This window comes from Magnolia sinica, chromosome 19 (assembly GCF_029962835.1).
Source record: "Magnolia sinica isolate HGM2019 chromosome 19, MsV1, whole genome shotgun sequence".
NCBI classification, from domain to species: Eukaryota; Viridiplantae; Streptophyta; class Magnoliopsida; order Magnoliales; family Magnoliaceae; genus Magnolia; species Magnolia sinica.
The window spans coordinates 4,017,678-4,035,019 of NC_080591.1; the positions used below are offsets into that span (position 1 = coordinate 4,017,678).

At 38.5% G+C, this 17,342-nt stretch overlaps 1 protein-coding gene across 8 annotated transcripts; it reads right to left on the reverse strand.

Annotated features, from left to right (window-relative positions):
- Positions 1-2,341: 2,341 nt before the first annotated feature.
- Positions 2,342-16,793, reverse strand: LOC131234380 (serine/threonine-protein kinase BLUS1-like). Of its 8 annotated transcripts, none has more exons than XM_058231210.1 (22): positions 16,242-16,793; positions 13,892-14,146; positions 12,849-12,973; positions 12,692-12,736; positions 12,525-12,606; positions 12,348-12,416; positions 12,101-12,271; positions 11,929-11,994; positions 10,802-10,870; positions 10,599-10,709; positions 10,387-10,460; positions 9,105-9,377; positions 6,101-6,144; positions 5,890-5,981; positions 5,692-5,783; positions 4,550-4,625; positions 4,332-4,472; positions 4,202-4,244; positions 4,056-4,102; positions 3,381-3,442; positions 3,250-3,301; positions 2,342-2,603 (listed from the first exon to the last, which is right to left on the reverse strand). In XM_058231210.1, exons 1-22 carry the CDS (start codon positions 16,407-16,409, stop codon positions 2,529-2,531), a joined length of 2,232 nt encoding a protein of 743 aa, XP_058087193.1. In that variant the 5' UTR covers positions 16,410-16,793; the 3' UTR covers positions 2,342-2,528. The 8 variants fall into 8 exon arrangements, 7 of the variants coding, with proteins under 7 accessions (XP_058087193.1, XP_058087192.1, XP_058087191.1 ...); XM_058231209.1 differs by having other exon boundaries at positions 4,332-4,451; positions 10,566-10,709; XM_058231208.1 differs by having other exon boundaries at positions 10,566-10,709.
- Between the last annotated feature and the right edge of the window lie 549 nt (positions 16,794-17,342).

The window sequence follows — 17,342 nt, forward strand, 5'->3', positions numbered from 1 at the left end:
AAGCATGGTGGTTAATGCACAAGTACTAAGAATGGACACGTGAACTTGGACTAAACTGTAAAAATCAGTCCCTAGTTACCTTTCCCAAAAAAAATAATAATAATAATAATTAATCAGGCTCCTATTTGACATGGCTCTTAAACAAAAGGTTGAATTGATTTGTGTTCGTAGCAGATTGATTGTTGGATATTTGGGAGACGAGTGAAAATTGAAAATATTCAAATGGTTTAATTTTGAACAAACAGATGCTTATTAAAGAGATCAGGATCATTAAATCAATTTTGAGTTTTGGACGATGGCCTACCTCGATTTGTTCCATGACCTCCATATTCTAGTTGAATTAATCCTCTGGCATGCGTACAATTCCAAAGTCCCTGATTATCAAATGACCATACCATGCTAGACTACATCAAATAACTCTTTCTTCGACCGCTTCACCATCTCTCCTTTTTCCTATGCCTAGAAAACCTCTCTCTCTCTCTCTCTCTCTCTCTCTCTCTCTCTCTCTCATGCACTATCATGGCACTTCCTGTACTACTCTTCTTTACCCACAGGCTTTAGAAGAGAATACACTTGCTTTTCATGGAGTCGTCTCAGAGCAAAGGAGGAGCCATCCAGCCTTTCGCATGCAGTAAAAAGCAGGAACTGATTATAGCAGTTGCAATTGTCAGTTGAGGAACTTGTTCATGACTTCTTCATAAATGAATTTGTCGCTGAATGAGAATTGTGGAATTTTCTTCTATTGCATGCTTTTTTTTAGTGGGCTATGTTCTGCTATCCATCTCTCCATCTCCTCCACAAAACTACCATCTTTATCCCTCTCATGTAAAGAGAGAACAGAATTTATAAACACCCAAATCGATTGGAAGGAGATTAGAATTTCCAAACCATGGATGATAATGATTACAGTATAGGGGAGATGAGCCTCTGATTCTCTCATTTTGATGGCCCAGATCAAAGCCTGCACTGTGCGATGGTTGAAAGCTGAATTTTGCACTGTCTCAGGTAATCCTGTCCCTCGATTCTGAGGTCTTGTTCTTGTTGGATGCGTTGGGTGGGACTTCTAGCGTGCCTTATTACTGGTTGATTTTCTTTACACAGTGCCAAAGTGAGCACACCTATGACCAATGCAACACCATATGGCAGACTGAAGATGAACCTAATCATGGCCATAAAATTAAGGGCATGCAAAATGGATGGTGGAGCATACCATTTTTGAAGTTACTCAAATGGCCCTGATTGCCCAATTAGGGTAATATGTCCAGTGTGCAATCCAAGGTTAGTCCTTCCTATCTAGCCCCACATAAAAATTTTATTCTCAGTTTTGGATTAGTGCAAGTACTTTCCCTCTAATAGAGGGGATGAAAGAATCTGTTCCAAATGTCAAAGATACTCTTACATGAGTTCGTTTTGCCAGTGTGGGATGGGGCCTACCCTTGTGTATACAACAGCATTCAATACGCCCATCAGGGTCAGTAAATGTTGGATGCCAAAAAATCATGCTAATCCTATCATTGAGTGGGCCACGCGATAGAAAACAATGGAGAAACACAATTCTCTAAATTTACACCGTGGGCCACCTGATGGTAGGATCAGCCAGATTTTTGGCATATCTGGTTTCCATGGTGGGCTGACCATGTGGAACGAGTTGGATGACACACATACACACTCCCGGTAGGGGGTCAAAACAGTCAATAGTTCAAATATAGGGTGTTAATAGACAGAATCATAATGAATCTGTGAAGAGGGGAGGTACTTGCAACAATCCAGAGGGTAACTGTTTACAATTATTCCAAAATTTCACTGGAACATGAGTTTGAACTGGTACTTTGCTGTCAATAGGCAGATCCAAATTGAAGATAACACACAGGAACAAGATACAAGCTGCTCATGAGGCCGATCCCACCAACCACACTGGCTTGAACATCAAATGGGTCGCACATTTAAAAGATAGAAATGGATGGTTGACTGAAATAAGATGTATAGCTTACCTGAGATGGGGCTAATGGAGGGGCTCACCTGATGAGTGTCCTCTCTATCCATCTCACATGAACAGAGATGCTTACCACTTACAAATGGTGTAAAAATTGCAGTAAATGAGAGAGAGAGAGAGAGAGAGAGAGAGAGAGAGAGAGAGAGAGAGATTAAACAACCAAAATGAATGAATTACCGAATACGATATAAAATTTACCAAAATACAATATGAATAAATCATTAAGGGTGCGTTTGGTTGCACCAAATATCATCAAAGTTCATGATTAAATCAGTTTAATTTGGTGTAAAACATGATGAAATTTCATGATATTTGGTGCGACTAAACACAGCCTAAATTACAAGATACTTATAATGAGTCCATATATATTATAATAATATCTCAAAATTGGGTATTCTTGCCACTCCCACATAGTAAATGTACACTAGAAATACAAAGGCATCTGAAGCATGCTATTGTGAAGAAAGCAGTGTGCACCATACCTCATCAGCTGATACAAGCTCTTTGGTTGGGTAAAACTGATGAGTAGAGGATGTCACTGCTTATTCTCTCTCCATGTCCTCTCCTCTTCTTCCTTGTTCCACACTAGCGCATTCAATTGTCGCTCCAGCTGAAAAAAATGCAAGGTTATAGAATCCACGAAACTTAAATCCCACATGTCGTATGGAGGAATTATATGATTGCCGGGCCTAAGGATTACATGTAGCAATCTCGGGTTTTCAGTTTGTAAGAGTGAGGCCCATGGTTCAGTGATCCAGATCCTTGATCTGATGGGTTCCCTTCCTGAATGGACAATGGCCGAAAGATATCTTCAATTGGACAGTCCTAACTGTTCATTTGGTGGCCTGCAAATAAATGGCTATAAAGACCTAGTACAGAAATGGCCCACATTCAGCTAAAAAGAGTTCAAAGATGGAATGGCTAGGATCCTCCTATCTATGAGTATTTTGCAGCCCAAATCACCAAACCATGAGCCCCACTTGGGCAAGCTAAAAACTCAAGGATACAATCTCTGTCCAGCAGGCTGAGCCTGGGCTGGGCAAATGATGGGTTACGCTCAATAGGTGCAACACCCGCAGTTCCTAATTTGAGTCCAAGACATTTCCAGGCCCAACAATTGCGACACGTACTTGGGTTGTGGATCATGTTTATTTATTTATTTATTTGTGAAAAATGATAATTCCTTGGCCGATAGTAACAACAAACGCATATGACATCATATGCAGTCATATGGTAAACAAATATAAATAGCCCACCTGAGCATTCTTCATCTTCAACATCTGCAACTCTTTGGCAATGCTCTCGATGCTGTCATCAAGACAACTTTGAGTACGATGCTGAAAAACCAGGTACAAAAGTGCCGGAGATGGAAAATACAGTATCATACCGTTGCTGCAGATGGAGCACCTGAGACTCCAATTCTCTTTCTCTATTCGGAGCTGGAGGAAGCTGCATATTGAAGTTGATTCTGATTACTTTAACAAGATCAGCGTACAGCCAGCAATTATTCTCAATACATGGATTACTAATAATCTTTCTCGGAGACTGAATAGCATGATCCAAGGAAATACTTGAGACAATAATTGACAATTTAAGCCATAAATCATCTCACATAAGCAAACATAAAGCCCTGCTTTTCTGAAAAGGGATGAGATCCAAAGCCTCCAGAGGCATGAGCTTTCATGATTATCTGAACCATGCAGCCAAGAAGCTCCACCATGTTTCCACCACAAAGTTTAACTGATTGGACTATCCTAATTCCTAACCATCTGATAACTGAATTTTCTATGCTGAGTGTGATCCATTGCTAATTTTTGCCTGTTAGTGTCACAACACTGGTTTAAGGTTATGATCATCCAACAAGTGTGACTTTTGGTCTATGGCCCATTCAATTTTGGACCTACTGAACAAAACAAAACAAAACAAAACAAATAATAATAAATCTGATCACATCCATGTACACCACAGGCGGCAATGACATGGAAGCATGGGACTGCTTCCCCTATGCCGCTAGAGGCACTGAATCAGCTCCTGTACGTGCTTAAATGGCTATACCATGTACCTGTGGTAGGTCACTAGTAAATGCATCAGGAATCTCCATCCGGTGGCCTGTATCAAGCAAATAACATGCAGACTACATTACTCAATGCAGGTTGAGAAGGCTACATTGAAATAATTTTTTTTAAAAAAAGATGTTTGACAGACTACCAGATGTTTGCTCTGCACATTTGGTCAGTTTAATTAGTTGCTCCTATCAGCAATGCCAGGAAAAAAAATAAAGAATTAGAGATATGAAACTCAAAGATAGAGATAAATGAAGAAGTTTGTCTTGGCAAACCCTTTGCAAAGCATTCTGCTGTAATAGATATTGCAACGACGGAAGCAGGGAGGCAGCCACAATGGTAGAGTTAGTTGAAGCTTGACCAATAGTATTCACAGAGCAATTTGGAGGAGAACCCTGAGTGATAGACAAGAAGTTCTAATGGTTACAAAATCACTGCCATAATGTCAAAATATATGAAGAGACGTCGTTGTGGAAGAGGATTGACCGCCTACATATGGCATGTGCAAATGTGTCACTTCCATACAACATCTGAGCTGTGCATAAGGAGGCCCCACCATGAATATCCACCTGGAGAAAAAATCAGACCAGTCCACTCATCAGGCAGGCCACAAGTGTACAATGAATCAGACAGTTGGCAGGCAATTTTAAAAATTCATTTTTTTTTTTGTACACATGGCTTGACTGATAAGTAGACAGGCCTCATTATTGAGCATCAGGTGCTCTTCATGGCAAGGCGTACCTCATGCACGCAGGTCAGACATCCTACCCATATGAAACACTGGCATGTGAGCTAGGTTGCACATGAAATTCACACACAACTAGTTGTAGGTGGATCATTGCTCATGGAAAAATGAGAGAGAGAGAGAGAGAGAGAGGAAGAAGTCCGTGGAGACATTGTACACATTAACAAACTTCTTCACACAAGAAAGACAAGGTCAACAAAATCAAATCTGCTCAAGGAAAGTTACAGGAAGATTTTACTCTACGCGAAAGATTGGGTTAGAAAGAAATTTAGTAAATAAGGATCATCAAGTAAGATTTCAGCTAGCTCTTAAGCTGTTACTGGGGCCAGCTAAATAAGAGTCAGTTAAATTGTACATCAGTGGAGACATTCTACACGTTAACAAACTTCCTCACACAAGAAAGATGAGCTTAAGAAAGTACATGGAAGGCAAATTATTGGCTTGGTGGTCTTTGCAATTACTAATGCCAAGTTCCTAAAAGTTGAGGCCTGGTATCAACACAAAACTAAATTGACTCGGGCAAGTTCCAAGTCGACCCAACAATTTTACACAGCTTTGTGAGATCTAGAAGCCCTTACCAGGCAGACAATTGCAAGAACACATGGGGAAGTAAGCAGTTATATCTCATCCAACTAATATAAGACTGCCAAGTTTCAAGAAGCACATTCTGGATTGTTATGATTAGAAAACCCTTTGTTTTTCTAAAATAACTGAACTTCATAATATATAGTAGATTTCAGATTTTTTTTTTCCCTTTTCCTTGAAGGTTTCGGTCCCAATACTCATCATAACCTGTCATTAGCCTTAGCAAGGTCCAAAAGTAAGATGTCCATAAGAGTGGAGACACTTCCCAATTGATGCATAACTACAAGTTCATGGTGTCAGTATACCTTCGGACCAACATCTGCTGATGTGACCTTGAAGCGCCCCTTCTGTTGGACAACTGTTCCTTCTGATGTATCATCCAGTGAATGCATGTTTGCTGGAATGTCAAAATATATCTGTGACGATCTCTTTATTTACCAAAGAAGGGGGATAAAAATGAGAAGGCGGAATGAATTGAATATAAAAGGAAGACCAGCACAAACCAGATGCATAATTATTGATATCCCTCTTTTGGCGATAAGATAATGGACCACTGTAATACTGTTCACTTGGATACTTCTGTCGGAGATTTTCCCTACAAAATATTTTCAAGATCAATGAAGTTAAGATGATAACATATGTATGAAAGTCTTTATTCAAATACTGAAGAGAATTTGCGAATTCCGTTAGCATCCTTAATCAGATAAACATTACCTAGATAAATCAAAACAGCAATGCATGCCTTCCTTGCAAAGAAACTGTGACATGTTGAGGATGGGCACTTGTACGATGTTCAAGTACCATTAGCTCTTTATCATCCACTTTATAATAAGATAAAGAGGAAAAAATTGTCAAAGACATTTGGATTGGAAATCTTCAGAAATTTCAGAAATTTCCATGAAGTCAGTGCCAAAGAGTTGCAGACATTGCAATCAAAATCACCTCCAGTTAACTCAGATGGAGTTATTACGAGAGGAGATTTCTCTACACAACTTGATGGATGGTTTGATGATGGCTATTTTCTTGTCCATAAATCTTTCCTATCCGACAAAATTCAGTTTATCAAGGATGAAGCAGAGAAGTCCGATTTAGTTCATGTGAAGGAAGTAACGTTATGAAAACCATAAAAATTCTGGAAATTGTTCTACAGTGTCTGTAGATGATTGATGGCTATCAAGGAAATGAACTCCTCATAACAGCTCGACTCGGTTTCATGACAATAACCATAAGAGTTCTGGAAATTAGATAAATGATGGCTATCAAGGAAATAAAACTCATCATAACCGAATCAAATTATCTGCTTGACTTTGTTTCAATGACGAACAAACCGGTTGAGAAATCACTGTGCAAGTCGTTCATCTGAGCCAAAGCTGACTTAATTGTAATGGTCTGGCCCCCAGACAAGTCGTGCTCCAAAACCAGGCTTTAATACTTCGATGGCTACCCATAGAGCATTGGCAATTCTCAAGAGAGCAGCAAGAATGATGACCATTTAAGACGGGACCTTTTGTTCCTTTGATAGCTATTAGAGGGGCATCAGTAGGAAGTACAATTACTTAAGTCATAATATAGGGGGGAGTGTTAGCTGAATGAAAGGGGAAAGTGGAAGTGCTTCAAAAATGGTAGCTGTCACACCGTGGTTCTCAAAAAATGAAAGAGTCAAAGCACATGAGGACCATCTAAAGCTAATTTTAAACACATTTAAGGGATGTTGGGAGCTCATCCATATATCAGTGATGTTGATAGAGTGGAATGGCGGAACAGGATTCATGCAGCCAACCCCAATTAACTGGGATGAGGCTTAGATGATGATGTTGTTGTTGATGGGATTTTACATATAGAACTTACATTTTGAAATTAGAGGAGAGATATATTCTCAAGGTGCCCCATTACATGTACACAATGCATATGTCAGGCATTGATTTCCTGCAGCCAAAGCTTCCACCATATTGGCTCATCAAAAGACCTAGTTTTTACGAATAATGACACATCACACATCTACTATAAACTCATAAGATGTATCAAGAACTTGTGAAAGCATTTGAAAATAAAGGCTAGACCTCACTACACCATCTTTTTTGTCATGGCATTGGCAATTCAATAAGCCTTTCCTCCCACATGGACAAATGAAATAATCTAATCAAAAGTGAAGGAGAGCTCTATGATTCAGACCATATAATCTCATCAAAGCCAAAGCTTCCACTTTATATATATATATATAGAGAGTCTTGCTCCCCTGCGCACCTACGCACGTGCGCACTTTTGCACACGTGTCATGGGTGTCTAATCTGAACGGTCCATGTGATGCGGAATTCCATGAAACCCCATGTGACAAATTTTCACCCTGGTCTAAAATTCTGTTGGGCCATAGCAAAGAGAAATGCAAATCAAGGGAGGAAAATGTTTTCATTCTTCATGGGCCATCAAAGTTTTAGATCAAAGTAAAACTTAGGCCCGGCGGGTTTCACGAGGTGCTGCTTCACATGAACGGTTCAGATTTTGGATCCACATCACGTAGGATGGGTTCTCAAAAAAGTTCGTATGTAGCACGTACGAACTGGTTCGCAGGTGAGCGTTTCCGTATATATATATATATATATATATATATATATATTCTTTTTTATGAATAACGAGATTTCTATTAGAAACTATGAAGATATAACAGGAAAACAGGAAGCATTTCCAATACAATGGTTGGATCCAGCTAAACTCTTTTGATAACCTGTTGATGCCGTTGGCTACTCTTCTGACATAATCAAACAAAATGACTATCCTATAAGTTATGAATACTGAATAGTTATCATCAAAATTAAAGAAGATCCTCTTTCTTGCTAAATGCTTGCTAGACACTCAAGAGATGAGTTCTTGAATTCTATTCCACGAGTAGATTACCAGGAAAAATATGAAGCCTAGTCCTTAATCTCTACGCAAGGGCCTTCGCTTCCTCCTAATTAGAATCACCCTGCTGGTTGGCCAAAAGACAGAAAAGACCTCACCCTTGATTATGCAAACTATGAACCATGTGCATGACTTGGTGATGCTAAATGGTAAACAACAATCATCAATCATATGTTCCTAATACATGTGTGACTTACATTGATCAAAATAAATAAATAATACACACAGACACACACACGTACGTGTGACTCACATGTCCTAACCAGCTGTATGAACTCAAGAATGAAGCCATTGTATGCTACCTAACCACGTGGGCTATTAAGCCAAGCCCAATCCTAAAGACCTGCCAAGTTGTCCAGTTAAGTCAATTTTGCACGCGCAATGGTCCCACGACCTCGTTAACCACATACTATAGCTATATGAGACTTGTCCTCACACCAACTACATCTAAATTAAAGAGCCTACATTATGAAGAGCCACAATGGATGAGGGTTAATACATGTACAATTTAAAATGCTATACAGAATACCATGAAAAAATCATAACAGGATTTGGCTCTCAACCATGATATTCATTCTCTTTTTTTTTTTTCTTTTTTTTTCTTTTTTGATGGACAACCATGATATGCATTCAACCAGCATGTTGACCATTATTGTAATCATAAAGCTTTTCTTTCACACTGACTTGCAACCAAATACAAATTTCATGAGTTTAGAAGCAGGCAGAAAGTGTCTAGATGTCATTCATTGAAACAGGAATATGCTGATAAGATAACAAATTCCACACTAATGTCATATATAAGCTCTAAAGAATGACTTACCTGTCCCCATCTGCCACAACTTTTCTAGAAGAGGAAACAGCATGCTCTGGTAGAAGTGAACCACTAAAGAATCTTTGACATTGTCCAGGAATGACAATGTTCTTGGGTAAAGAGCTACTTCTTTTCACGTCACCATTATGCCTTTCAGTTTCTTGGTCCTCTGCTTGTGATGACTGCTGCAGTTGAAACACTTGTTCAGAATCTGATTGGATAACATCCTTGCAATTAGGGCTGCTTCCATTGACATCATCCTCACAAACATCAAAATAACCTCTGCACCAAGGTAGATTATTGCATGAATAAAAGATAACAAGAAAATCAAATTTATTGGACCACTTCATCTAACCAAATCAAATTATTTTTTATATGAATGCCTTGAAAGAACATTGAAGATTATAGGCCTCTAGGAGAAGCCAATGCATTTAACTTACCATGTAATACATGCATTTTTATTTTTTTTTGTTAACAAGGATATACACATAATAAATACATAGAACATATATAAAGGGGTGAGCTCACATGGAACTACCAACCGCAACTTGGCTGCGACCCCAGAACCAAGGATGTGGGTGGGACCCTGACCATAGAGCCCACCTTGATGCATGCATTGTATATCCACATCGTCCATCTGTTTTTACAGTTTATTTTAGGGGGGTGTCCCAAAAATGAAGATACAAATTTCAGGTGGACCACATGCTAGGAAGCAGTGGTTGTTGAACAGCCACCATTAAAAACTTCATAGGGTCCACCGTAATGTTTGTTGACCATCCAACCTGTTGATAAGGTCAAACAAACATGGATGAAAGGAAAAAAAAACAAATATCAGCTTGATCCAAAACTTGTGTGGCCCACAAAAGGTTTTTAATGGTCCATAACCACTGTTTCCTGTGGTGTGGTCCACCTGAAATTTGTAATTGCTTCATTTTTTGAACCATGCCCTAAAATAAACTCTAAAAACAGATGGACAGCGTGGATATACAATGCATGTATCGAGGTGGGCCCTACAGTTAGGGTCCCACCCACATCGTTGGTTCTGGGGTCGCAGCCAAGTCCCACTTGGTGGTATCAGCCTATTGTGGGCCCAATTGCTGTGTGCATCAGATCCACCCTATCCATTGTGCACAACCCTTATGTTCACCATAGAGCCCAAAAATCAGGGCAATCCAAGACTCATGTGGGCTACACCATAGGGAGCAATGTGTACTCATGTGTACAACCTCTATATAAGCTTCTATAAACCAGAGGGAAACATGGAAAATGCAGATCAAATGTACAGACATACTTAAGTGCCTCAAGAGGACGAATTGGAAATGAAGCAAGTGAACCCTTTGCATTCTGAAGGTCATTGAATCCATCCTTAAACAGAGAAAATAGAAAGAATAATCAAAGAGATTGGATACAACAAGTTAAAAGGACAGAAAGGTAGCATATACAGAGAGTATTTTAGCTCAATCATGATACCTTCTGCACAGGAACAGCACTAGGATGGTTAACCTTTTTGGGTGACAGCATATTAGGTACAAAGTCTGAACCATCTGATCCATTCTTTTTCTTGCTATTTGTGTCTGGATCTTCGATATTGGAAATGCCATCACACTCCTCAATCTGCTACACAGGAAGCTGCATTAGTGAAGGGATACTGAGACCATTAATATTTCTCTTTTCTGAGTGCAATTGTGGATGTTGGACTTCCTTACCAGAGCAGCCTGAGTTTTTAAATCCTCAAGATTAAAATTCCACCCGCTGATTCCACGTATGTATTCTTGCTGCAAGGTCACGGGAGCTCCAGTTCAGAAAACATAATTTACTGGTAATGTCAACATCACCTATTTTCTTGCTGCATTTACACCTATATTATTAACATTTTAAGCCCAAAAAGGAAAATTTTTCACCAGGATTTTTTTGTATAAGGTCAGATATATATAAATGCCCACATGATCTTCAAACAATGTCAAGGATGTCAAGTGAAAACTAAGCTCATTTAGAACTAGAAATCCAAATCATAAACATTTATGAATTTTAAATGCTCAAGTAACTCAAGGCCACATCAATATCCATAGAGAGATCCAAATCTAGAAGATTCTACAGAATGAAAATAAACTGATAAGATGATTTGAATTCCGCATAATCCAAGGTTATTAGAATATCGGAGAACCCAAATGAACATTTCTGACAAACAAATAGACAGAATAAACTAACGAGTGAGATACCTATCATTTCAATAACAGACAAAACTTGCACAAGTGGAATGTCTTTGTTACATAGCATATGCAACTTCTCTAAGTCAGATTATCTCGATATGATCATTGATGGATGAAATGAAATTTTTTTTAGTTACTTAGAAGCACAATTTTTATACCATTTACGTCATGGCCAGAATGAGATCACAATTACTCCAACACATTGTATTGAGTATTGATACAAATCATCCAACATTAGACAGATCACATAATTGATATGATAAATAAAGGAGAAAGTGACAGTCCTACAATGCTCATCTAATAAACAAACACAAAAAACCTGCAAACAAATATCATATTTAACAAATTCATAATCTCAACTGTAAATAAACACTGAGGTTACATAATCTTATTTCTCCTTTGGGCTACATAAATTTTATAACATCATCTACCATTTGCTAACATGAACCTCGGCCATGACTGGTTCCAGGACAAAGGTAAAAGAGGAAGGTTGATGTCTGGTGGGCAGCCTATTGTAAAACTTTGCCAATCTATACCATTCAAAAGCTAACGCCAAACTGCTGAGACAAGGCTAAGATGATGACAATGACAATGATGATAAAACAAATCCTGAAGTTGCTCACCTGTGACAGCTGTTCTTTGTCCCCATACATCACCTTATTCTGTACGAGAAAATCTGCCTCTTTCAACTGAAAACAGAAGGCAAACAATAAGCATGGCAGAAGTGATGGGATTTCTTCAGACAGAATACACATGTTTGTGGGCCTGAAGAACAGTTAGGAGTAAACCACAGACCTTCAGCATCCTAAAACGTTCACCAAGTGGACGAAGGCCGTTAAGAATGGTGCGAGTCAAATATTCATTTGAACGGGCATGTTTAAAGAAATGGTGCTTCAAAAGCTTTGCTGAAGTGAGACGCTTCTTTGGATCCTTCACTAAGCAAGTAGCTACCATCTCTTTAAAAGACTACAAAAACATATTACCTTCAAAACAATATTCAACTTACAGTTGCAATCAAAGTCTCAATTGAAAAGCAAAAAACCTTAGAAAATCTCTTATCCCTTTCATAGTCAAGGCCTGGTGGTGCATTTTGTAAGGTCATTAGCAGAACCTACAATATGAGGGGAAACAGTTAGGACCCAAATACACCACAAAGATCGCCCAGAGTGTTCTGTGAACAGATTGACAGCCTAACTGCAGGGATTTGACAGACATTCACCTTCATTGGTGGATACTTAGAAAATGGGGCATGGCCATGGGCAAGTTCCAAGGCCGTTATTCCAAATGACCAAATGTCCGCTCTGCATACATAAAAGAAATCAAAGGTTCCAAATGCTTTCAGTTTCAAAATACAAGGTTAGAAGTCCATGTTAATCATCCACTCACTTAAAGTCATATCCATGTAACTGCTGCATAACTTCAGGGGCCATCCTACAGAACATGGTAGTCCATAGAAAGCATTAGTTTCAGTCAACGGTCACAACTCATTTCACATCAACAAAATTGCAACCAACAAAATGATAAATTAGACCTCAAAAGTTACCAGCATGGAGTCCCCACAAATGTATTTCTAGAGCGTTGTCTATCCCCCGCATCAAACATGCAAGCAGAAACACCAAAGTCTGCTAACTTGACAGAACCATTAGCATCAATTAGGATATTTCCTGCCTGCAGAGAGTACTAGAGAACATGAGAAGTGAAAACATCCATAGAACACTAAAAATTAAGCAGTCAAGAAAGATAGTGACCATGAGCAGCAGCAATTTCAAGTGGCAGATAATTGTTTGCATTGAAGATATCATTACAGTTTCAAATCCTTTAGGGTGGTTAGGACGCAGGATCAAAATATAATGAAGCAGAAATTACCAATTTGTAAATTCCGTTAGCATTCATACTGAGGAACTGGACATCAAATTGGAATTACATTACTTTCAAGTCACAGACGAAGGAATGTAACTGCAATGTAAGGGCTGCTTCCTCATTGCGAATACATGGAAACATCATTAATTTCGTCATTTTCACACTTGATTAAACTGCATGTTCATCATTCAATTCACACGTACATCCAAACATCACCCGACCTATCCATGAGATCATTGACAGTTCAATGCACATGTGTGTGAAGATCAATCATTCTAAAGCTGTTTCAAGGTTCACTAAGTGCCTCACAGCTGAGGAAAACATGTAGATAGATGAGAAAGGCAGAGAAATCTAATTCCTATGCACCTAGAGTGTGAACTAATTTGCCAATAAATAGAAACTGGATTCTTAATATGATAATGATCTTCAGATGGAATTCTATCCAATCATGAGAAGTTCAATAGCAGCCTGGGAGCAATGGGAGCAAAAGCAAATTTACCAAAACAACAGAAACCATGGTCGCTCATGGAAAAATTACTAAGATTTGTAATCCTCCCTATCATTCTGCTATGTTGTCAAATTCATCTCTTTCAGATTTTCCAGCTAACACATGCCGTTAGACTTTCTTAGTACATAATGAAAACCAACACTTAAATTTAACAGTTATGTACTTGAAAGGATTGACAGATGCGCTAGCTACTGGCATGGAATATCATAATATGGTACCTTAACATCTCTGTGGATGTACCCATGGCTGTGGAGATATACAAGAGCTTTCAAAACTTCACATAATAGTGTTGCAATAACTGGCTCTTCAAAACCTTCAGGATAAGAAGATTTCATTATATGAAGGCAAGATCCCCCAGCCATATAAGGCATCACAACCCAAAGGCTGCAATCCGTGGTGAATGAGCAATGTGCCCGTAATACATTGGGATGATCAATCAAGCTTATTGTTTGCACCTCACGACGAATTCCATCCTGCACAAAGGACAAAAAAAAAAAAAAATTTAAAAACATCATCAACAAGATACCCTTCCTTCACAGGTTCATCATGTTGGCAAATGGTGATCTCATCCCCTATTAACGTTCTCAATAACAATTCTACATTGTCAAAGATAAATTGCAGTCACATCACAACCCTTATTTCGATATTGATATTTATTCCACACTCCACAGAAGTGAGACCTGCGCTGTCAACAGAAATACGTCTGCAGCATCTATAACGAGGGGGGCAGCATTGTAATTTTTTCTACGCATGAGTTTTCTTAAGTATTGTAAGAAAAAAAGTTTGACATCAATAAAGTTCTCTCATTCTCTACTAAATATTCTTGTGGGTGTACTCTTGTCCATTTCTTTGTGATTTGAGTATCAAGATCTCATTGTACCAGGTTGCACCACATCCCTAGTTCCATGCACAAATGAACACAATGTTTTCTGCACATGCACCACATGTGCGACCATCTATGTTCAAGAGCCCCACAACGTGCCACATGTGCTACCATTAATATCCATGCGCCTTACATGTGCTACATATGTCAATGTGCACGTGCCATAAATGTTACATGTGTACTAATGTGCACATGCACCTTAAACGCTACATGTGTACTAATGTGCACATGCACCTTAAACGCTACATGTGTTACTAACCACCTTTAGCTCCCCACATGTGCCACATTTCATCTTTATTTCTTGTTCCAAGTGTTTGACAATCAATGAACAGAACAGCTAATCCAATACATGACATGGACAGCATAAGCATGACCTAGAACATGACTTTGCTAGCATCAAAATGGCCCCTAAGATGCTGATGTATCGTATAATTGTCATATATCTACTGTGACTTGTCAGTCTATCAAGTTCCCAAGGGTTTGTGTCAGACAGCTCATGTCCATGTTTATACGTTACAACTGTGTTTTAAACAGCAAATAGCGTGTAGCATAGCATTCACTCCTCTGAAGCGTGAGGCATAAGCTACATAGCATATAGCGTAAGCTACATGCTACTTCTAGATTCTTAAACAAGGGTGCGCTTGGTTGCATCAATTTCATGATATTCACCAAATTAAACTTATTAATAATGAAATTTAACAAAATTTCATGATATTTGGTGCAACCAAACACAACCTAAAGTAATAGGAAAGGGTAATCATTATGTATTGAGGTAAAGAAGGAGCAAGGAAACTAATTAATAGTGTTACTTATATTATTTTTTACTAAAAGCATTGAAAAGATAACTATTTTTATTGAAAATACAAAAATGTAACCAATCATTGAAAACATTAATTGATTTTAATGTTGTAGTAAAAATAACTTGTAATGTGAGCTACATAACATCTAGCGTAGTCTATGTAGCATGTAGCATATGCAAATTATCATGTAGTGTAGGCTACACGCGAATTAAGCTATTTTCATGAGTTACAGTGTTAAAGCTAAGCTACGCTACAAGTGTAAACTACATGCCACAGCATAGCTATTTAAAACACCGGTTAGAACAACCACTTCCACTATACAATTGATTCCGGAGGCCTTATACGGTAGAGCCTCTCTAAGGCTTTGCTTGGATCTAACAATACTTGCTAGACAGGAAATATCACAAGGCCTGAAAATAGCATTTAGTTATGTTTCGGTCTAACAAGAATGTGGGGGGCTAGGGGAGAAGTCCCATTTTCAGGAGAAGTGGAAGTTGGTGAATTTAAGGAGGCATTGATTTAAGATTCCCAGATGGCACTGCCTTTGTGGAGAAATTTGATTTCAGCCAATTGCGTCAAAATGCCCTTCAGTGTTACATCCAAACTGGACCAGAACTGTTCCACCAACAAGTCTGGGTATGTCATCCTTATTTTGTTCTCCGCTGTGCAATAAGGAATAACAGTCCAAAAGCTGCACAAACTGATGCATTTATAAGCAGAATGCTTGGGGGAAGATGTAAATAGAATAAATGAAACTAATATGAATATCAACCATACTGAACAGTTCAATATCTATTCACATGCAACATATAATTAAGCCTAGCATGAAGGGAAGTTACCAGATAACAAGTATCTTAGCTGTTAGTAGGAAAGAAGCCAACATACCAGATCATTGTTGCACTTTTCCAGGTCCAGAACCTTGATAGCAACTATCTCATTAAGCGGAATGCAGAGGGCCCTGTACACAGTAGCACTGACACCTTCACCAACTTCCTCATATAGTTTATAATCTTTCGAACTGACTGGATATCTCTTCTCAGATAAATGTTCCATCTTTCTTTCTTATAGCACATTATTAAAGTGCTCTGCAGTCCTCAAATTTCCAGAATGCATAAATAGCGGTATAACTAGTGAGGTATCAATCAATATGAGGTTTCTTCCAATTCAGCAATGGGCCACCTTTGTTCAAAACATTGTATATGAACCCTGGAATTTCATGAAGTTGTTCCCACACAAGAAATTCTCATGTCATGCAAAACTATTCAACTGAGTAACTGCAGTGAGTATTTAATCCAGCCCCTGAGCATTTCCATTTTTGTCTTATCTCATTATATATTAGAATTTCTCATCTCAAATGAGTGCCCCCATGTAATCATTTCTGGTTTCAAACTTTTCTTGAGAAGTCCACTAATCTAAAACTTGTGCACTATCATGACAAGCATTGCATCTGAAAAGACCATGCACATCCAAACTAGCAACTCCAAGACAAACGAAGCTCTTCAATAACTCCAGATAGGTCTATTCCATATCAGGCACCAAAGGAAGCTGGAGAATATTCCTGGGAAGACAGAGCAGATAATGTTTTTAAAACCAACAAAAGCATCTGAAAATTATCACTAATTACAACCATGTGAAATCATCTAACTAATAGCAAGGATAATAAGAAATTGTGGAAACCTCTTCGAAAAAAAAAAAAATTTAAAGGACACAAAATCAATGATCTTCCAAGCATTGAATAAAACAGCATACAAATCTCAGTCAGTTTCTTTCTCTGTCACAGAAAAAGAAGCAAGCATAAGAGCATTGGAGCAAAGAACAATGGGAATATAAAGTATCTTGAGAAAGGGGTCGTGGAAAGTCATAGGTGGAACAAAGAAGAGGGGAAAAGAACTTGACTTGTCGAGAAGACACCAATTTTAGCTTGTCTCCAATCCTTCAGAGAAATTCAGAACCTCGAAACTGTAAGAGCAGTGAAATCACCATATT

Bases quoted from the DNA above. Each gene is read 5' to 3' on its own strand.
- LOC131234380 (XM_058231208.1), bottom strand. From the start codon at position 16,409: ATGGAACATTTATCTGAGAAGAGATATCCAGTCAGTTCGAAAGATTAT. The intron at 14,147-16,241 runs GTATGTTGGCTT...TCCTTTGTGCAG, and splicing joins AAAAGTGCAACAATGATCTG to GATGGAATTCGTCGTGAGGT. The intron at 11,995-12,100 runs GTCTGTGGTTTA...TTCTGTTTTCAG, and splicing joins AACGTTTTAGGATGCTGAAG to TTGAAAGAGGCAGATTTTCT.